General features: G+C 48.7%; 2 protein-coding genes across 4 annotated transcripts in view; one reads left to right on the forward strand and one right to left on the reverse strand.

Annotated features, from left to right (window-relative positions):
* KLHL21 (kelch like family member 21) overlaps positions 1-5,401 on the forward strand; it is a 13,593-nt gene extending 8,192 nt beyond the window's left edge. Inside the window, exons 3-4 of the mRNA XM_019541151.1 lie at positions 1,402-1,474; positions 2,178-5,401. Coding sequence (XP_019396696.1) covers positions 1,402-1,474; positions 2,178-2,471 — 367 coding nt within the window. The 3' untranslated portion in view covers positions 2,472-5,401. The remainder of the gene's footprint in view (positions 1-1,401; positions 1,475-2,177) is intronic.
* Positions 5,402-7,382: 1,981 nt separating this feature from the next.
* ZBTB48 (zinc finger and BTB domain containing 48) lies at positions 7,383-17,683 on the reverse strand. Of its 3 annotated transcripts, XM_019541152.1 has the most exons (11): positions 17,582-17,683; positions 16,756-17,442; positions 15,268-15,548; positions 13,806-13,917; positions 12,773-12,865; positions 12,079-12,165; positions 11,389-11,543; positions 10,596-10,732; positions 9,917-10,081; positions 9,483-9,571; positions 7,383-7,725 (listed from the first exon to the last, which is right to left on the reverse strand). In XM_019541152.1, exons 2-11 carry the CDS (start codon positions 17,437-17,439, stop codon positions 7,435-7,437), a joined length of 2,094 nt encoding a protein of 697 aa, XP_019396697.1. In that variant the 5' UTR covers positions 17,440-17,442; positions 17,582-17,683; the 3' UTR covers positions 7,383-7,434. The 3 variants fall into 3 exon arrangements, with proteins under 3 accessions (XP_019396697.1, XP_019396698.1, XP_019396700.1); XM_019541153.1 differs by lacking the exons at positions 9,917-10,081; positions 17,582-17,683 and having other exon boundaries at positions 16,756-17,571; XM_019541155.1 differs by lacking the exons at positions 9,483-9,571; positions 17,582-17,683 and having other exon boundaries at positions 7,601-7,725; positions 16,756-17,573.
* Between the last annotated feature and the right edge of the window lie 4,108 nt (positions 17,684-21,791).

A 21,791-nucleotide genomic window follows, 5' to 3' on the forward strand; every position in this document is an offset into this window, starting at 1 on the left:
GCCATGCCCCCCTGCACCCACTCTCAGTTCCTGCTGTTTTGCTGCCTGCTGCAGCCCCAGGGGCTGCCAACAAGCTGTGCTGTACCCCTCCCCCTGCCCCTTCCCTTGTCTTGCTCCCTCCCTCCCTCACTGCCATGGAAATGTATCCCTATTTGTTACATTATAAAGTGGGTTCTCTTTATCCAAATTCAATTTATGTGCTGTTCTCTGGGAATGCGTGTATTGCATAAATCAAGGGAACCGGTATATGAATTGTGCATGCACCAAGACTGAGTAGCAGTCGGGCAGTCGTACAAACAGGGATGCTGCAACATGGCATGGATGATCTGTGTTCATTCTGTTTGTCTCTTGATTACTGCTCTCAACATGCAACTGGCTGGTTTAGATGGGTAACCTTTTAAACATCAAATGACAAAATACTTATTAAAGAGCATGCAGCTTTGACTTGGGAGAAGCAGGAAAATGGTCTCCAGGCTCTTTGTACCACTTCATTAGTACCGAATCTGCAGGAGACTTAGTATAATAATGTAGCCTAGAAGTCATTGCTAGCCCTTTTTCACTTGTTCCTGGTCTCTGCCTATTTATTTTCCTGGGCTGGCCATGATGCTGCAATACAAAAAACAGATGCTTGGAGCTAAGGTGTGCATCAAGCCCCACATCCCCTTGCAGGTGGCATTTGCTCAACTTGCATGTGGATTTGGGAATGCAACTCTGGAAGAAAAAAGTAAATGTAGCATTTCAGACTAGTTGAGATGGATTTATCACAGGGGTTGGCAACGTATGGCCCATGGCTGGATCCAGCCCACTAGCAGACTGGATCTGGCCCATGGCTACCCTCACAGCATTACACGAGGCAGTGCCCCACCCGCTTATGCTGGGGTAGCCTGTGCCGGGCTCCTGCTGGCACCCGCAGCCTGGTCCTGGCCAGCACATAGCTTTTGGTAGGGCTGTTTCCGGTGTGACTGTGGCCAGGTGTTGCTCTGCTCAACACTTATCCAGTGGCAGCTTCTGCACCTGATCTTGCCCCTGCTTATGTAAAAGGAAGCTCCCTCCCCACACGCATGGCAGGCCCCTGGGACCTAGCATCTGGGCAGCCCCCTTCCCGCACATATGCCCTTCCTACACCCCCCCAGAGCTGTCACCATCCTGTGACTTGGCCCCATGATGTCAGTCCTGCCCACCCCTCCTGCTCCTGAACACTGCTCCCCACCTGCCCACAGCCCCATAGGGAGTTTTGGTGAGTTGCTGGGGGAGGGGTGTTGACCCAGCTTGCAACAGCACATCAAAGCTCCTCATGTGGCCCTTGAGCCCAACTAATTGCCTACCCCTGTTTTATCAGGTGCTTGATGAGGTGGAGAAGGTTTTAGATCTGACTACTAGTTTCCTTTTTTACTTCCACAGAGATGATTCCGCTGAAGTGGATGTTTATAATCCAGTGAAGAATGAATGGGACAAAATACCTCCCATGCTTCAGGTAGTACACTAACAGGGAGTTCATTATAAAAACTATTGGTAATGGTTGAAAATAATGTCCTTGATTTGGATTATGACCTTCTCAAGGCAAGGAATGACCATGTATATTCCACAAGGCACAAAGGAAATTCAGTGAATGGTAATGATATATTCCATTCTATACCAAAGCTAGAAAAAGTCTGCTTCAAAGCATTTGCCGTTCAGATAGCAAATGGAACTACTTAGCCAACCCAGGATAGTGCTGCAGAGTGGTGACACAGTTTTTTTGCTTTGTCTCATGATTCTTGAACCATAGTTTCCCTAGTGGAAGTTAATGCTGTTTGGCTTTCAGCGAAGCTTGACCCTGGTCAGTTTTGCTGTGATATGCTGCCAGCACAATTATAAGCAGAGATCCTGGTTTTCTCTGATTTAAAAAAACAAAACCAAAAACCCTGTTTTTGGATTAAATATACATAATCCAAAAACAGGGGATTTTTTTTTATCAGAGAAAACCAGGTTCCCTGATTATAAGTGAGGCTTAGAAACCTGTGGGTCAGACTCTCCAAGGTCAGAGTTTGGTAGGTCTAAATCACCTACTGGTGTCTATTACCATTGTGAATTCAGCAGTTATCAGGCCAACAGAGAATTCAAATTAAGACTGCTGGCCAGATTTGATCCTGGGCTGTCTATCAAAATGGCCAAAACTCTTTTCTTTCTAATTCTAGGTTCATGTTGGGGGTAGTGTGGCCGTGCTTGGTGGGAAGCTCTACGTCTCTGGTGGCTACGATAACACATTTGAACTTTCATATGTGTTGGAAGCTTATGATCCAGAAATTCGAACATGGAGTATAGTGGGCCGGCTTCCTGAACCCACCTTCTGGCACGGCAGCGTCAGTATATTCCGACAGTTCATGCCAGAAACTACCCAGGAGGATGATGGCATCACTCTGGATAATACCATTAACCTGAACAGGCAGCACCAGCATCTTCAGAATCAGAATCTGAATGAATTACGTTAGCTGTAAAACCTCTCGTTCCTGTGGCTTAAAGTGCATTCGTTACAGATAACCAGTGTCGTTATGAGATGGGGCAGAAGCCAGCTGGTGCTTGGAGACTGAAACGTACCGATTCGTAATTGCAAGTAGAGGAGTGAAAATCCTCAGAGATTAAAATGTTGCTGTAGAAACATAGATGGTAGAAAGTTAGAAGCCTCTTTGGATGCAGTGTCCCTCAGCCCTTTCCTGCAAAGTGAGAAGGTTCAGTGTAACCCATGAACCAGCTCTGAGGCAAGCTCTGAAGAAAACAGGCATTTTAAATATCACTTGTAATTTAAGCACCATAGTCACTCTTTCAGGGTTGCATAACAGTTTGTGATTAGACACCTTTCACAAGGATCCTGCAGTCAGCATCTTTCCATTTCACACTTCACATTTGCCACCAGATTCCTTTCTTCTTAGTTTGTTCTCTGGAAGTAGACACAGAAGACAGACAGGACCAAAGTCTCTTAATGCCCCAGGCCCCTCCTGTTGGAAGGATGGGTCTAGCATGGTCTGCCCTGGGCCTGTCTCTGCACAATGTTCTGGAAGAGGATGGACCCTCTCAAACCACATTGGCAAGAGAAGTTCCTTTCCACATACAAGAAAACACGAGGATTAACTATCTAGCCCTAAATATACTGCACCACCATAGCCTTTCATCACTGTTCAGGCTTTCACTCAGAACATATACCATGTGGCAGTGGTGTGAAAAGCTCATGCAGGGTTGAATTGGTGGGATGTCACATTCCCCCCCACAGCCTTCAGTGTATGTGTAATTGACTTTAAAAAACCCACGTTTCAGTCCTTCAGATATGTTTGTTGCTTTAAAATGCTTGCATGTTTCCTGCCCCTTCCCTGGAGGACAGCTCTGTTTCTTTAGAAAAGTTTCACATTTTCCCCTCTGAGGCAGGCTGGCAGGTCACTTTGGGACTGGTAGTACATTTCAGTCCTTTAGCAAAGAACCTCTTTCTTTGCATCCACACTGCGATAAAGCTGCTGTTTGTATCAAACTGTTTAGCTAGCAGCTGGGCTATGCAGAGAAGTTTCTGCAGCATGTTCTTGTGTCAAAGTGGGGTTATTTGCTATTTGTTCTTAATGCTAAGTGAGCTCTAAAGACTAACTTGACTCTTTCTTATCAAGCCCTAAGCACTTGTGCTGGACTGAACACTTGGGCCCTGGGCCATGAATGCTGTTAGAGGCAAAGGACATGTTCTCATGACTTAGCCACTTTAAGGAGATGGATCAGACTTTTATTCTTGGAGAGGAGGACTTAAAAGATGATAGGTAGAAAATATAGAAGAGCTTCCTGGGGACCCTACCATACTTCTGAGCATTTGGCAGTGTATTGCACAGAATTGGATATGTAGATAAACAATATAATAAAGAACTGCTGAGGTAAATGATGATTTAAAAAATGGATTCTGTGTGTTAAAAAGCCTGGGAGATTTTTTTGCAGTTTCATCAGTGCCATAGTTGCTGGCATTTGAGCAGTTGATAAATGCTAGCTGGGGGCCTTGTAAGTGTATCCACCATCAAAATTAATTCTGTGTAGGGTGCAGTGTTGCCTTTGCAAGTTCTGCTTTTCAACTTAAGTATGTAATATAATGAGCTTCATTTTATTTCCTATATTTGACCCAAACAAGCAAGTTTCATTAGAAGAGAAACTCCTTGCTTCATACCTGGTGGAACATCTCAGATAGTGCTCCTCTAAAACAACTTTCAGTTCAAAAGTCAATGTGGCCCAGTCGAGCATCAGCAGGAATGAAGAAGTGGAGCAGTAGGTGAGATTGTAGCTATGGATTTCATCACTAAAGACTTTATGAACTGAAATTTTAACAACAGGCCATGAACCCAGATGTTCAGTCACAAAGCTTTTGGCTTCTTTATTTGGAAGATGCAGGTTCACAAAAAACACAGTGTTTTTTTTTTTCAAATATGTTAGTATGCAACAATGACTTTGTTATGTACTTAGAGTGTTCCACATGTTCATGATACACAGGTTGGGCTTTTCTTAAATTCTGATGTGTTCTTGCCAGTGCCTTAAAGTTTGAGACAGGGTAATAGAGTAGTTACATGACGGCAGAGTTTAATCTGGCTCACCCTCAGCATGGAGCACAGATACTAAAAAGCATTTGATAAATGCATTAGGCATTAACTTTTGTTTCACATTTCAGTTTCTGTATCTGCATTAGGCTTTGTGCCCTGAGGGCTGAGAGTGAGATTGTCAGGTGGGCACTTCTACCTGTAGTAAAGAAGCTGTACAGGGTAACAGTAGTAACTCTTGCCAATGCCCCAGCTGAGGAAAAGTGAACTAGGTGTCCTGCCCGACAAGTGAGAGAATGCCAGTCACTGGAGCATTTTGGTACCATAACCAGGATTTCAGTATGTCACTTTTTCTGGTAACTGCTATGAAGTTTGGGGAGAGATGGATGTGCACGCTGTTATTCTGCACCACAGGGGTGGGCAAGAGCCAAGTTAAACAAGCCTCAAGACAGGTCCTCTTCTACAGAGCACATGCGGGTGGAGTGGTAGGGAAAGAAATAGTAACTTGGTGGCTAATCTAGTGACAGTTAAAAACCTCTATTAAAGTCCATCTAAGTGTGGAACTATTGCTGCCTATAACTTGACTTGCATAGTACAATGGTCAGGTATTTATGCCAAATTCTTAATATGTATAGTATGTCATACTGTAGTGCTTACTGCTGGACTTTGTCTTGAAGCTCAGAACCAGCTAAATAACTATATGGATTTGTATTTATTTTTTGTAAATGCATTGTGTCCAAAATAAGTACAATTTAAATGCCATCCTTTGAAGCAAAGGCATTTTACATTGACAGATTTTGTATTTTTATCCTCGTAGTTTTTTTCAACTTGAAACAATCAAGCTAAATAAAGCAGTTCAGTATTTTTTTCAGTTTTCACTGACTATGAACCTGTTTAGCTTGCCTCTGCTACATGACCCACAGCTGGTCAGAGGCATACTTTCTGACTAAATGGTCACTTTCAAGGCAGCTAATAAAGGGCAGACAGTAAAGAGTTGTCCTACTGCACCAGTATGGGAACCAACAGCCAAATGTTCTGTTGCTGGTGTCCATTTATTGCTTATAAGAATACAAAAGTATTATTATTATTACAAATCCTCTTTGCTTTGCTTAGGCAGAACCTTTCCTGTCTTATCACTGATGACCTCTTCATGCCAAACTGCTTTTCCATGGCTCGGGTAACAGGCTGAGAACTAGTAGCACTGCAGATATTGATAGTATTGCAGTCCTACTTCAAGTCAGTCGAGTATCTTGCTTATATTTTCTAAAAAGAGAGGAAAGTTTGTGAGGATTGGTATGCCCAAGATGCTGCCAAGTTATTGCTTAAACAAATCCATCCCACAATTTCTTAGCATAGGTCCTGTACCTCTCCCCCATTCTGGAATCTAATCAGCTACTTCTAAACAGCTGTAGCAAAACTTCAAGCAGTCCTGATAAGAGAAGGGTAACAGGTGGTCACAGTACACTTGCCTCTTATATCACCAGCTCATTATTATTATTCTTGTTACTTACAGAAAAAAAATTACTTTAGTTGTAGCCATTCTGAATTCCCCTTTAAAGTGTTTTATGGTTGATGCACATCTAGCTCTTAGGTGAATTTTCTATTATTTTACATGTGAATACTTTAACAGCACGTGACCCATTCAGCACCGATATCACTCCAGCCATGTGTTCATAGGCACTGTAGCTTGCAGTGTTGAGCAAGTGGAAACCTTTCCTTTCCCCACTGAGCATGGGTGTTTCCTTCCAGTGGATTCTACAAGGAGCAGGATGTCCCATCACTTTGTATTACCACTAACATACTGCAGAGGACAAACATTGGTAGACTGGTAAAGAAGGTGGGGAGGCAGATAGTTGGGGAACGCTCAGTTCCTTTCAATAGGACGAAATGCCATCTTACACATTTTGTAGCATGGAAAGTTGATCATGCTCTCGTAATGAGATGTGCTGTGAAAAGCAATAACTCTGAAAAGGACCTAGGAAGTCCTAGTAGACAAGCAACTCAACATGAACTCATGCAGTATGGTAAGATTCTTGGATATATGAGCAGAGATAGGAAGATTTTATTTTTTGGTACAGCTATTCAAACACTGCATCCTACTCTACTATACACATTTTCAAGAGGCTATGGAAGAGTTGAGGACAGAAGAGCTAACAATGACAAGGTCTGCAGGAAAAGATTTTTAAGACAGCACAGGTAGGTGATAAATAAATTAAAAGGGACTGCCAGAGTGAGGAGCTATGGCAGTGGTCACCAACCCAGGGATCCCGATAGACAGACAGATCCCAGAGCCTCTTTGGGTTGATCCTTGGTTAGGGGGACAGCTGGGCATGTGTGCATGCACATACCCATCACCCCCAGCCCCAGCAGTTCAATTTGTGGGGGAGGGAAGAGGCGGGGGCCAGATTGAGGCCCCCTGTGTGGTGAGCAACTGACCATGTGGCCCAGCCAGGAGCAGGGGAAGGTAAGTGGGGCCCCAGCCTGGCCGCCCGTGCACTCCCCAACCTGTGCTTTGGACATGGTCATAGTTGCTGCCTATCCCCCGTGCCTATTTTAATAAGTGTACCCCTGGCAGCCCCATTTTTAATATGTACCCGGGGGGTTGGTGGCAAGTGGCCATACATGGGGTGGCGAGTGGTGGCAGCGCGGTGTCTGTGAGACCCTACTCTCTCCCTGGCCCTGTTCCTATGAGGCAGCAGTGCAGGTTGGTGGTGCTCCATCCCCACCCGCGTGCCCCCTGGGACCTTTTCAAGTACCCCCAGTTGACAACCCCTGCTCTAGGTAGTTGGTGTTTTTAAGTGTGATATTGAGGTTCTGAGAGCCCAGACTCTACGATACGCTTAGCAAGCAGTCAGTCCAACCTAATGCTTTATTTTTTCTGGTTGGCATGGGGATACAAGTGTTATGTTTCACAGTCTTCAGGGATTGTAATTATAAGAGATTGTTCAATAACATCCGTGGTAGAGAAGTCCTCATTTGAGCACAGTCTCTGTACAGGAATCTCTTCAGCCAGGGAGCTGTGTGAAAGTGATTCCACAATGACTTCTGCAGATCCCACCTCCAGTTCTTGGGGTGCTTGCATTGCTACCACAACAGCTCTCTCATCCTCTATGATCAGGTTCCTCAGCTTTCTCTGGCGCGGATTGTAGTTTTCTACCCGGTCATGAATCTCCATATGGCGCCTCAAATGGGCCTTTGTAAGAAAAGCAGTGAGAGTCTGGCATTAGCCACCTTCTCCTTGCAATTTGAGCTAGGAAAAGAAAACCTCTAGTTGCTTGAAGATTTCCTACTAGATCTGGCAGTAAGCCAAGACAACCTGCTGCAGTGCCATTATGAGGCACGCAAGCAAGTACAAGTGTTAAAAACAGTGGAGCTGCTTCTCGGCAGAGTACAAGCAGCCAGCACACTCATGCAATTACAATGCTACGTGTAGCTGAGCTAACTTGAGTATCTTTACGTCACTACTTTATGAGGGGCAGCCTGTCAGGTGATTTGCAGGGATCCAGGTTTTCTGTTTGCCATGGAAAAACACAGATTTTCTCCTTAAAGGAGAAAAGCCACAAGTTTCCCCTTGCAGGCTGGCAGAATTCTGGTAGGCAAGGGTCTGCTTGGGACTGTGGGGAGCAGGGGACACCACATGGATGTGAGTGTACACACAAGCACATGGCAGCCAGGCAGCATGGTGGAGACCAGCTCCTGCAGCTCCCTCCAAGTGATTCTATGGGGGCTGGAAGGAGAGGAAGACCCAGGTTGGGGGGGGACATGTGCCCCCACGGATTTCTGCACTTTGGCCAGACCAGCTCCAGGCAGGAGCTGCCTCTGCAGCCCAGCAGGTGGAATCCAGCATAAAAGGGAGCACCGTGCCACCATGGCAATCAAGATGAGGTGCTCTGTACAAACCCACCCAGCAAGGGGTACAACTCCACACTGCCACCATCACCATGCAGCCCTGACCGCACTCCTGGGCCAGGTCCCACCTGCTGAGCCATGGAGGCAGCTCCTGCCTGGAGTTGGTCTGGCTGGGCTGCAGCCCTGTCAGCCCCCTCCTGGCTGCCCCAACTGTTGTTTGTGTCCCCCACTGCCCCGCACCCTCCAAGTGTCACCTGTGCCCACACTTTCCCTTCCCCACACACCCACTCCATTCCCTACATGCTAGGGGGGCTGGGGCCTGGGGGTACTGGGTCAGGAGTGAGAGGCACCAGTAAGGCTGGGAGTGGGGGTGGTAGCAAGATTGGGCCAGGAGTGAGCAGCAACGGCAGGGGCAGGGCACCAGCGTATCAGGGGCTGCTCAGCACCACAAAGCAGTGGAAGCAACAGCCACAGCTAGACCAGCATCCCGGTGAGCAAAAGGGGCAGGGGGGAGCTGAATTTCTATGATAAAATTGTAAATATTTATATATTTTGGCATTTAATTTTGTTTTTTTATTTCATAATGATTGAGGCACTGGAAGGCTTCCAAATTGCTTTAAAATTGAAGATATATCAATAAAACACTGTGTTCAAGTGATTATATATATATATATAGAGAGAGAGAGAGAGAGAGAGACACACACACAAATTCCAAAATCTGCTTTTCTACAATTGAAATCTAATGCCATTATATATATCTGAAAATTTTTTTAGCAGAGAAACCAGGATCCCTGATTTCTTATCCTGCACAGCTAAAGGACAAGGGCAGAAGACTGCTTTTTAGATTAGCTTTAACTTCAGAAACCTGCCCCGTTACTGCTCTCACTTAGCTTATCTGTGCAGTTGTTTGATTACATTTGGGTCCTTTTGAGGTGTTTGTCCTCTGACCAGGCCACTCCTCCTGCTCCCCTATGGTCTGTCAAGACTGGTTTTCTGAATGTTCAGATTCTGGCTAGCTCCAGAGAAGGGCTTTGTTGATGGGGTCAAGGCCTGGGCTGCCTCAGGGCATACCTACTAATGGAATCAGAAAATCCCCCATACCTGTCGTGTGAACTTGTAGCCACATTCAGTGCATTCAAATTTCCTCACTCCTTTGTGTCTGCGAACGTGGACACGCAACTGTTCAACAGCTGAGAAAAAGTCAGAAGCCAGATGTAATATACAGGGAAGGGCGGGCTGGTCTGAGCATTGCATAGTCATAAGCCATGGACCCAAACCATGCTGTAAGCATTACCCTGGCAGGGAACAGCCTGCTATCACTGCTCTCCCATGATGTCAGGAAAAGAGATTTCTAGCAAAGAGCTGTGCTGAAGCCTCTGTTTACTGTGCCAGTCCATCCTAGTTTATCACTATCCGGCTGCCCTACTTCCCCACCAGGCAGCTGCACATGTGCCCCAAGTTAATACAAAAAGCCTCAGGGCAAGTGGGGCCTCCAGACTCTTACATGGCCCTCAGTCCTGCTGGCACATGATTACCTTTGAAGGTTTTTCCACAGATCTGGCAGAAGTGGGGTCTCCCCTCCTGGTGCCTGCTGGCGACGTGCCTCAGCAAGGGCCCCTTCTCCGTGAACCTCTGGTCACAGAACTCACAGCTGAATGGGCGCTCACCTGTGTGTGTGCGGTTGTGCTTATCCAGGCTCGCTAACAAGAAGGACAGAGAAAGATGGGGATGGCTCAGCTCTGGGCTGACAAACTACCACACCAGTCCCCATCTCTCACAGGTTGGCTACCAGGTTCTCCCTTAGGTACCTGCTACTTCCTTAGGTTGGTTACAAGCAAATTTTGTATTGTGAGATCTTGCTTTTATAAGCAGCATTCCCAGCATGCTCTTTGGAGAGCTGGTCCTTCACAAGCAGCTACCACCCACCCTCGCTACTGCAAACCACTTCTTCCTGCTCTCACTCACAGTGCTTAGCTCCTGTTAGACTTTTCAGATTCTACTGCTGAGGCAGCATCACAGTCTCAGCACAGCCCAAACTGGGAAGTGCTAGAGCCAGGAAGAAACTCAGCAGGGACTGAATCAAGTACCCTCCTCTGAAGGTCTCAGGTTATGAAAGTGCTAGGGGCAGGGTCCAAGCAGTAGCAGGACAGGCATCACATGGCTCTGCTCCTGAGAGCAGACTGAAAAGCAGCATGGCTGGGCCCCTCTGCGTACCTTGCGTGCGGAAGGTCTTCCCACAGAGGTGGCACTGGAAGGGTTTCTCCCCTGTGTGTGTGCGCAGGTGCATGTTGAGGTTGGCCTTCTGGGTGAAGGCATGATGGCAGAATTCACAGACGTAAGGGCGCTCATTCCTGGAAGCAGCAAGAACGCGGTAGGGTCCTGCCTGCAGAGTTCCCTGCTCAGGGAATGTCCCTCCCCCATTCTCTACCAGATGGGGCAGGGCCTTGGTGAGTGGTTAGCTTTCACAGCAGTTCCAAAGCTCCTCACTGGAACCTTATTTCAAACCTATGCCAACCAGAGGCACTGGTGGAGGTCCAGGAATGGCTACGAACATCCTCACACAATCTCCTCTAGGCACAAGGAAGTGACCACAGCTTCTTCACCCACCCATGTTGCAGCTAGTTGTGGGACCCCAAATATGGGACTGGAGATGAGGAGACCTGCTGGTGAGCAACAAGTCACAGCTAAGTGGCTTCCATAATAGCCAAGGCCATTAAGGCAGTGAGGGCCAAACAAGCTTTAGCTTTCAGGGGAGGGGCAGCGTTGGTTAAGTTTTGCAGAGATGGCTGTTGGCCATTCTCGGTACTACTCTACATGTCAAAGCACTCAAGTTAGAGGAAGCTGACACTCACATCAGCCCCACCTAGTCTATCTCCTGGATGCTTCAAAATGACCACATCCAGGACCTTCCTTTGGGAAGCTCCAAGCCCTGCAGGGAAGGAAAATCTGACGCAGCCCCAGGTGAAGGGAGTAACTATGTACAGGACTGCTGGGCCACTCTCCTTACCTGTGCTTTGCCTTGATGTGCATCTGCAGGCCATTGCGACTCGAGGCCCTGTGCCCACACTCTTCACAGACAAACAGCTTCTCCCCACGGTGCTTGAATGCCTCATGCAAGCGCAGCTCTGTCCGTGACAGGAAGCACTTGGAGCAGGTGGAGCACTGCAAGGCCAGGGCAGAAGCTGGCCTTAGTTAGCCCTGCCACAAACTCCTCAAACCAGGAGCCAGTCCCAAGGCATCCGCTGGTAGGAAGAGTCCTTTAGCATGGAGCAGAAGCAGTCAGCCAAATCACTGACAGCTCTGAGTGTGGTCTTATACAGAACCACACTTGGTGCCAATGCAAAGCGTGCCAGGAAAGGGAGCCCTCCTTGAGCAACAAGGGAAGGGCTGTGGCACAGCCTGAACCCACCCTTGGTGATGTGCCTGCTAAGATGCAGCCATCCAAAACAGAAATCCCATTTTCAGAGCCTCTGCTCTGTGGCCTGTTTGTCAAGATAAAGGTGTCACTTTAGCGTATGTTATTCCCAGGGGTTTATTCCCAGCAAGTCCTCAGAACTTATGGCACCCTTCTCTCTGCTGTACAGAGCCTTATTTTCCTGTCACTCCCAGAATATTTGTCACTCCTGTTATGCAGTCTAGCACTGACATGGCCCCATGCCAGGTTCTCTCTCAAGGTCCACCCTGCTCTCCCCCTTACCGCATGTGGTTTTGGAGCACCATGTAACTTGATCATATGACTCTGCAGATCCTTTTTCTGCATGAATTGCTGGACACAGGAGGAACACTGAAACACAGGAGGAAAAGTCAGCTTTTGGCCATTTCCAGAGCTGCTGTTACAGTAATTAAAGGAGTTTCTGGCCTCAGTAATGCAGAGCAGCCACAGGGAATTAGCCAAACAGGAAGAAGATAGAAGACAACTCTCCTCCAGAAGCCTCCGATACCATAACATACTAGACTCCCAGCCCCAGGCATGCCCTAGACACTTGTGTCCACCCCACAGCCTTTCTGCACAGTGCTGCATGCCCTCCCAGAGGGACCATCTCCCTTGCAGGGAGAGGAGAGCAGTGAGGTATAGAGTCAATGGATTTGTGATATATAGAGATTAGGGTATCAGGACGAAGGCCCAGAATAAAAGGTGGCTGCTATACTGGGACATGCACCCAATGAAAGCAAACCACCCCAGAATAAAGGTGTGTGATGCACTGTACTGCCCTGCTCTCAACTCTTGGAGCCAGTCTGGATACCAGGAGTTAAGTGTCATGATGGGCTGCGTGGGGGCAGTTCCTCCACCCCAGAATAGAAAGGCACATCTGCACAGCATGTCTCCCTTCCTTTCAGCAACAGCATCTATCAGCAACTCCCAGGAATGCTCAAGGGCACACTGTGCTGACCTTATATGGCATTTCCCCGGTGTGTGACACCATATGTAGCCGTAATTCCATTCGCCTCTTAAATATCTCTTGGCAGACCGAGCAAGTGAAAACCTGAAAGAGATAAGAGGGTAAGTAAATGAAACTGAGGTTAGGGCAGTTCTGACTATGGAGAAGCAGGAAAGGAAGGACACAGATCAAGCTCAAGGGCAGACCATAAAGCCCTGGTAAAGGAACTGAATGCACATCCAAAAGCTGACCTGACTGTTTGGGTGCCTGGTGATTACATTGATTAGCATGTGACATATAAACATTAGGCTTCTTCACAGTGCACAGGACATCCTGGCACCGAATTCTAAGAGCTAATCTGAAAACTCCAAGCTCAGCACAAGATTACGTAGTGACTATGCACATCACACAACGCAAAATGAGTATTAGGCCCAGGCCTGCCTAATACACCTTTCAACACAGATCTGAGCTGCAGCACACGATGCAGGAGGGGCGAAAATTGCATTTCTGTTTCAATAGTGGTGATTGTTCCTGCTTTTAGCTGAAGGAAATAGTGATGGTGGCCCTCAGTCAAGTTAAGTATCTACCAAAATAGCAGAACTAACAGACCATCACATAAGGAACATAAGTCAGGCCTATGATTGGTTTCCTAGTGAGGGGACGTTGGCTTATCAGAGGGATTCTTTTCTCCCTCTTTTGTTCCACAACAGGAACCTATACAGAGGAACAGGGCATTTATTACACCTGTCAGCACATTAGGCAAATTCATGTAACATCCCCTTTTTATGAAAAGCCTCTGTAATCTGAACAGGGTCTTTTTTACCCTCTCTTGTCTTTAGCCTCTTACCATCTGACTAAGACACATTCTTAGCAGTCAGAATAAGACTTGCTCTGGGCAGGCAGCTCAGGTTATAACTCCAGGCAGGATATGAACAAAGCAGGTGGCTGGAAGCATGATAAATGTGAGTTACTACTTTAACAATGCCATTATGGCAGCCTCCTGCACCTCCCCTACAGAGGGTGGGCTGCTGGATCCTATAGGTACCTGCTCTGAGCGATTCATACAGTTTCTCGCTTCATGCTCCAGCAGATTCTCCTTCCTAAAATAGCATTTCCCACATTTGGCACATTCAAATGGCTTTTCTCCAGTGTGCTTCCTAAAAGGAATACAAAAGCAGCTGTTAGGCCCCATCTGACAGCAGGGGGGTATTACCCATGATAGGCTTGGAAGCCACTCCCAGAGCAATCTTAAGTTATACTGAGAAAGTCTGCCCAATCCACATTCAATGGCTCTTGGTTATGAAAAGGCTTGTTATTTTTTAAAGATAACTGAACATGCCTGGAGGCTAGAGGGGGACCGTCACCTCTGGGCAATCATTGCAATATGCTTTAAAAAGTGGATTGTGAATTACTGCTTATCTCAAGCTGGGGATGGAGACCAGAGGATGAAATGCGTTTTGAATTCATGCATCAAATATTTCCCCCAAACACATCAGCTAGGATATGAAAGCTGCCCTCACAGGCAGCTAGCTGTTTTGCTGATCCTATGGTGTTTGAGAGACTCCTTTGTTTCAGAATGCTTTACCCTGACTCCTCCAGAATACAGCCATCTTCTGCTCCCTCACATATGCTGAACTGTTTAACCAAGGCCATGGCACTGAACTGTGTTTGCATTTCAAAGAATAGATGCCCCATCTCTGCTGCTAGAGGGCACTACATTGTATTTTGGCCTTAGTTGTCAGCTGTAAAATCCATGTCTCACTTGCCACTCAGAGCTAAGGCCTCCAGTCAGCTACTACAAGTACTTTTTCTTTTACCTGGTTGTGATAACTAGAGTTCAGAAGGCTCTACGCATGAGTTTGCCCAATACCTTAACAGCTCTTGCCTGTATCTGCAGCCCACATGCTCACAAACCATGACTTTGGGATCATAGATCTAAAACCTGTGAGAGCAGGACAAGTCTGAGACATGTTATTTATTCAAACACTTAGAAACATTCCAGAATTAAGTAAAAATTAGCTCCTTTCAGGAAGCTGTTCCTCCAATCCACATTCTCCACAAAGCCAAAAGTGGGGTGCAGTGCTTCAGCAAGCGCATATAAGGTCATAGGTGAGTGCATGGCTCTATATGGAGGAACTGACCTCCCCTCTAGGCTGCCTAAAGACACAAAAATGTAACTAAAACCAACACTATAACCAGAGGGAAAGGCCCAAGCCCACTGCCTCCGCCCTTCTGGAGCCCCAGCACCAGCATGTTGAGGTTTTCACTCTGGAACTGCTTCCCATAGCATAGGAAGACTCTAGCCTGTAGTGAGTGCTCTTGAGGCTCAATTGCTTCAGACATGCTTATAGTGACAAACTTAAGTTATGAAGCAAGTTCTGTAATGGACTCAAGGCATCCAGTTCCACAGCACGAACACTCTGCACAGCACAGCCATGCCAGAAACCTGCTGGAATATAGGTCCCTGACTGGGTTAAAGGTACAGGAATAAAAGTCAGAATGTTTACCTGTTGTGCACTTTTAGATAATATTTGCTGAGGAACGTTTTATGACATGTGGGGCATTCAACTGGCACAGATGTACCTTTTCTGTTCCCAGGAGTCCCAGCCTCTGACTGTTCAGTGTTCCCTGCAGTCTCAGAACTGCTTGGCTTTTTTGCCAAATTTGATTTCTTTTTGGTCCTCAAGTTCTTCTTCTTGGGAATGTAATCTTCATCCGTTTCCTTATGAACTACTCCATAATCTTCTGCCGTTACATCATCAGGATCTTGAACAACTTGTATTTCCCACTGTGACAGAACAGGGAGGCCATTACCTTAACTCATTGACACCTGATAGAGAACTGAAACAATGTCTACAGTGGTACAGCAATATACTATAAAAGCTGGAGCTTATGGGAAGTGCAAATATCTGACATCAAGAAACTTAAATATAATAATCAATGGGCTCAACTGAACATCTGATACTTCCCAAGAAACAAAGCCTGTCTGTATAGAGGTATTTAGCTCGTTCTGATGTTTTACAGTAGATACCCATCCCAGCTAAAAAGCACCACTTTCGCTGCACCTGTAGTTAGCAATTTGCCGAGTAGTTTGATTTAAAAACTCAACCTGCCTTCACTGTTCCCACAGACTGAAATAATTCTAATTTTGCCAGTTCCTGGAAGCTATCCTTATCTAAGTTTGCACCAGATACAAACTGTTATAGCCTGACCCACCCCATTTGTTTTGTTGGCCTCCTGCAGCAGGGATTCTCAAAGTGCCAATGTAAGCTTCACAAGGAGATATTTCTTCAAAGTTCCCAACCTGAAAATTATTTAATGATATTTTATTATTTTTAGAGGTGTCCCGTCTCTTCTTTTGTGGATATAAAACCTGAGAATTACAGGCACTGAGGTTTTATTCCTGGAAATTAAAAAACAATACCAATACAAAGAATACTTTGTGTGTCTGCAGAATGTTCATGTGTAGGACACTAAGTGGTTTACAAATGTAATTACTAACACCTCCACGCCCCTGGGGCATGGGCTAGCATAATACCCACTTTACAGAAGAGGAAAAAGTACTGCCTCTTTGCCAATGGCACACGACAGTTTAGTTTCCCAAAGACTGAAAACAATTAGTCCAAGTAAGATCATTAGGCCCATATATGAATCTGGATAAAATTTAGCAGCCTGCGACAGACAAGAAGTCAGACTGAATGGTCTCTTCTGCCCTTGAACCCTATGAGACCATGACCGGGACCGACAGATTAAAAGACCTCCCCAGGGGTCTTGCTACAATGCCGCAGCAGAGCCAGAAACAGAACTCTGACCTGAGCACAAGCCCTGTGCTTTGGCCAGTCCCCCTCCTGTCTCGACACCTGCTGCATCTACAGGATTAGCAAGCACTAGGGTCATGCTTAGCTCTCAGGATCCACTCCCTCCCCACTTCAACTTGAAGGTGTTATCTTTGCTGATCATAAGGAAATCCCAGTAGGACATGCTCCACACGCCACCTTGTTACTGATGTCTCTGTCCTCGGTGCCTCCTCTTTTAGGCAGCCTTTTTAGTTCTTTACATTCTTGGGAGCTCTTTATTTCCCCTGAATTTGTTTTAACAGCCCTTTTAAGCCTTCCCTTAAGAAGAGAAGGGCTCTCACTTGGTCCCTGTGTTAGTTTGGCTCTCCGCATGCAATGGCTAGGGCTGGCTTCACCAGCAGTAGGGGTTTTAGCCGCTGCTTTGGCAGCTTCTTCTGCATCCGAGTCTGCGGCCTTTGAGGGGCCATTGAGATCTTCCTCGGGAGCCGGCTCCTGTGGAAGCTGGCAGACCTGGGCACTGCCCTCGCTGCGTTTTGGCCTGAAGCTCTGGCACAGCGCCACGGCCTCAGGGACGCAGAGCTCCTTGGCAGCCGCCAACACCTTCTCCCGGTTCTCAGCCGTCAGCGCCAGATGCCCGGTGTAGAAGAAGTCCATCAGCAGGGCAAAGATCTCAGCGAAGCTCTCTGGAAGGATGATGCTGCTGGAGGGGCCGAAGCCATAGAGGCTCTCAAAGAAGCAGCTGCAGCAGGCCAGGACACTCCAATGTGCCTTGAACACCAGGCCGCCCACGTCCAGGGTGGCGTCACAGTACTGGCCTGTGGCGCGTTGCTTGTTCAGCTCCTGCAGGACGCGGACGCTGTGCTGCACGAAAGAGCCGTCCATGACCTGCGGGGGGACCGAGCACCAGTCACCGAGGGCAGTGGGCCGGGGCCTGCCCCATCTCCGGGCCGATCGCCCCCCGCCCAGGGCACCCCCGCTGCTGGGCTGCCCGGGGCCTGGCCCTGCCCGGCGCGCCCCGCCTCACCTTCGCCAGGCCCGGCCACCGGCAGGGGGCGCCAGAGAGGCCCCGCGACGGAGCCGAGCGCAACTACCAAGCCCGCCCCAGGCGCCCGGCCGCCGCCATCTTTGGGCCGCGCCGGATGTGACGGCGCGCGGGGAGGCGGGGCTTCCTTCTCAAAGGGCTAGGGCGCGCCCCGCAGTGTATGCTGGGGGTAGGCTGGCCTGAAGCGGGAGGCTTGGCGGGTGGGCGGCCCCAGCGCTCTGTGCCGGGCCGTGGCGGCCTCGTGCTCGCTCGGGGAGGTGCCGCCGAGCTCCGCTGAAACCACTGGGCGCCCAGGTGTCGCGTTGCCCAGCTGCAAGGAGGTGCCTACGTCCGCGAGCGCGTGGGGCGAGCGGCCGGAGGGTCCCTCCCCTGGGAGACGCCCGCGCCCCTTCGGCGGGGAGTCGGCGCTCGCGGGCACCCAGCGCCCTGTGGCCCGCGCGCGGCTCCTCTGAAACGCGCCTGTCCGTGTACACGCGAGCCTGGCCCCCGCTCCTCTGCTGGCGGATCTACGTGCGGAGCCAGCCGGCAGCGCCTCGGGCAGGTCCCCGGGGCGCTGGGCAGGAAGGAGTTGAGGAGCTGCGGTGAGCTCCACCATCTGCCCTTGTAACGGACACCAGCTAGGAAGGAAGAAAGCATAGCCTGGCAAGGGGGAAGTGTAGCTCGGGGTGGGAGCTGGCTGGAAAGAGTTTGCTTGTGTCCTTGCTGTGGAGCAGAGGTCCGGCTGGGTCCAGAGACTGCTGTGGCAAGGGCTCCCTGAGGGAAGGTGCTTCTGACCTGCCTGTGACTACAGAAACAGATGGCTCTGCAAGGTGCCTGGCCTGGCAAAGGAAAATCTCTTTCTTTCCTTTGCCCTCTGCTGAGGACACTGATTTGTCCCAGCCAGCAGCGAGTGTCATTTGGAAAAGCCAACTGAGAGCAGCTACAAACTAGCATGTACTGGGAGAATCACTGCCCATGATGTTGGGACAAGCTCTTTAGCATGTCCCGTGTGTGTAAGGCCTGCCAGGGGGTGGGTGACTTGGCAAATTACTATTTGTAAGGCACTTGGGGATCCTTGGTGGAAAGGGTTACCTAGTAGTGCACTGCCTCTTTGGTCTGTGAGTGCTGGTATCTCCACATAGTTCATGATCCAAAGCAAGGTTGCTGCTGCCTTCCCTTCCCTGCCTGGCTTCCATTTTGTGCCCCACATGTGCCTGTGCACCTGGATTATGTTGGAGGGCCATGCTCACGATTCAGCCACTGCTAGTGTAATGCAGGAGTAGGAGTTGTGTGCTGTGTCCCAGGTTTTTACTTGGAATATGCTATCTCCCCAAGTGCTGTGCTGCTCCAGTGCACTGGGTTAGAATCACTGAGCTGGGACTGGGACTTACCAGAGGCTGAACCCTTGGGATACAGATCCTTGGGTTTAGGAGAGGAAATGGTGCTTAGAAAAATATGAAAGGTGAATTTTGGACCCTGACATGCCTCCAGGGGGGCCATGGTTTCTTAGGTCCTTTTGGAACTTGCCTGCATGTGTCAGCCAGCTGGGTTTACCTGGCTCTTCTGAGGGGCAAGAAACCAGTTTACTTTCCTGGTACTGGGAAGTGCCTAATAGCTATCCCTTCCAGCTAAGGGATGCATAAAGTAAAAGGTGGGGTTACCAGTTCACTCCTCTGGCCCTCTTTTTGTTTCCATCTGAGTAGGCTCCACAACAGGAGGGCTGCAGGTTGACTAAAAATCGTGCCACAGAGAAGCTCCTGCATGACAGATTAACAATTTGGCTTGGGCAAAGAAGTTCGTTTCCTAGTTGCAGGTGCCCAGATTCTCTCCTGTTCTGAGGGTGAGCAGAGACGGATTGTATGCTTATTGCTGGGGAAACAAGTTCTGTGGGCACCTGTTGTGCCTAGCCTAGCTTGCTGCATATGTGGAGCCAAGGCAGGCAAGTTTCTTTGAGTAGATGCGATATCTTTTACTAGAACAACTGAGTAGTTGGGGAAAAAAGTTCTTAGCAAGCTTTTGAGCGCAGTCACCCATCGTCAGGCATACAGACCCTGCAGTTCCAAGAGTCTAAGAGCAGGCAGGTACTCCAGTGAGTAGGGTTCAGTAAAGGGGTCTTTGTTGCCTGTTAGTAAACAGGTTCTGGCTAATCCCAGAAGAATTGTAATCATGAATGCTTCCAAGGAAATAGCATTTGGATAATTAGGATCTGATTAAATATAAAAAGGCAATCTCGATCTAAGATCAGCTAATGAGTGTAGTTGTTTCTTCTCTTGCAGAACACTGTCAGGGGCATGATTTAGCAGAACCAGACACTTAACCTAGGTGGACTCTAGAAAAGCTGCCTTGCTGGGATGGATGAATACAGAGATGTACATGGCAGGTGCTGCCCTGCCCTAAGTGTTCCTGGTAATGTTGTTGAGTGGAGAGAGCACTTACTTTGGTCTAGGAAAATGAGGCACCAGCTACTGACTTTGGCCTTGGGCCCCTGCATCTCCTCCATTTTCTTGACTTGAAAATGAGGACTGTGTTGTGCTTGCCCAGGGATGTGCTCCGAGGCCATGTGGGTGAAGTGCGTGACTCCTGGTAGGACAGCAAGCCAGGCTTCCCTCACTGAGCTGCATGAGGACTATAGAACCTAGCCAGGGACTTGGCAGGCTAAGGAGACCTTTGGCTTTTTCCTGCTCTTTTTGCTTTTGTCCCAAGTGACAGCAGGAAAATCTCTCTAATGAATCCAACTCTCTTCCCTTCTAGAACTCCAAAGCCCTTGGCAGGATCAAGCATCCAGCAGCAGGTGCCAGTGGGGAAGGGCAGCTGGCTTACAGCAGCAGTTGCTCTGTTTCCCATGCCATCAAACCATTTTGTGCATTTGGGTGGCAGATGAAGAGCTGGACCTGGCTGGAAGATAGGTCTGCCTGGCACCCCTGTGGAGCCTGCTCACTGCACTTGAGCAGAGGCACCAGCTTGAGCCTGGGACCTGCCACAAAACAGGCAGTGGAAAAGCTCCTGCAAGGAGAGGGAGACCATGCAGAGCTGATGACTAAGAACTTCCTCTCCCAGTGTTCCTCTGCCTTGTCTGGCTAGACTGCAAATGTGCTGGTGTAGGGACTGCCCTCTAAGTGGCTGTGCAGCCAGCAACTGACAGGGCTCTGCTCTTGGCTGTGGCTGCCAAGCACTGCTGGTCTAGATGTAATGAAGCTGTCCTTAGGTGTCAAGGTAGCACTCTGCCTAATACTTACACATGTACATCAGGAGCTTGATATCCCCTGGCCAGGAAACTTCAGGGATCATTTCTGTGACATAGAAATGCAGCTAGTTCTGTTGTGGCACTTGTGCTCACGTCTGCTCCACAGTTGCCAAAACCAGAATTGAGGGGAGAGAGAATCCCAAGAACAGCTGGAGCTGGCCCTGCGGAACTTATGCAGGGAAAGGAGCCTGCTACACATGAGCATGGTCTCTTAAGCAGGGAAGTCCTAGGAGAAGCACCAGTCAGCAGCATGTGGGAGAGATTGGTGACAGAAGAGGCATGCTATCGTGGGGAATACAGCAAGTAGGCTGATGACCCAAGGTACTGATGCAGTTCCTGACTGGTGTTTCTGTTGCCATAGGAGGTGAAGAATTCCAATAGGGAGAAACTGAGCTGGGGATGGATCGGCAAGAGCTCCAGAGACTGCTGCACGAAGACCTCTGGGACAGCAGGCTCCTCTCAGACTAGAGAAGAAAGGCCTTCTGGGTGCATCAGCAGGATCCTGACACCATGCCCCCATGGGCTGGGTGAGTGTCCATTGGTGGTCACATGTCTAGCTCTTCCAATGGGGAAATCCAGTATCAGTTGCCCATTGTCCATCCCCAGAACAGGCAGCAGGGAGGTGTGCAGCACTGGGGCGGGACTTAGCCAGGGCAGCTGGCATAAGCCAGGTGCATGCCTCTGCATCCCAGAACAATAGGTCTCATGGTGCTCAGTTCCCCGTCAGATTCTCCAGCAGCATAATGTCCATGCCCCAGCAATGCAAGGAGGTCATGTCACTGAGGCAGGGGAAAGGTTGGAGATCTCTGACCTGTTCAGAGAGTCCTTCCCCCGGGAGTGGCTGTGTTTGACACTGCTGCTTAAGTGTCCCTGAATACTGTGCAGCAAACAAACTGCTGAGAATGCAGACTTCCAGTTAAGATGGTGCTGCCTAGACCTGTGCCACAGGACAAGAAAGAGGCTCTGCCC

This window comes from Crocodylus porosus, unplaced genomic scaffold, assembly GCF_001723895.1.
Source record: "Crocodylus porosus isolate Cpor-Errol unplaced genomic scaffold, CroPor_comp1, whole genome shotgun sequence".
Taxonomy (NCBI): domain Eukaryota; kingdom Metazoa; phylum Chordata; order Crocodylia; family Crocodylidae; genus Crocodylus; species Crocodylus porosus.

Coding starts and splice junctions, on each gene's coding strand:
- ZBTB48 (XM_019541152.1), bottom strand. CDS start 17,439: ATGGACGGCTCTTTCGTGCAGCACAGCGTCCGCGTCCTGCAGGAGCTG. Junction 12,866..13,805: donor GTATGAATCGCTCAGAGCAG/GTACCTATAGGA, acceptor TATCTCTTTCAG/GTTTTCACTTGCTCGGTCTG. Junction 11,544..12,078: donor GTGCTCCAAAACCACATGCG/GTAAGGGGGAGA, acceptor CTGGCCTTGCAG/TGCTCCACCTGCTCCAAGTG.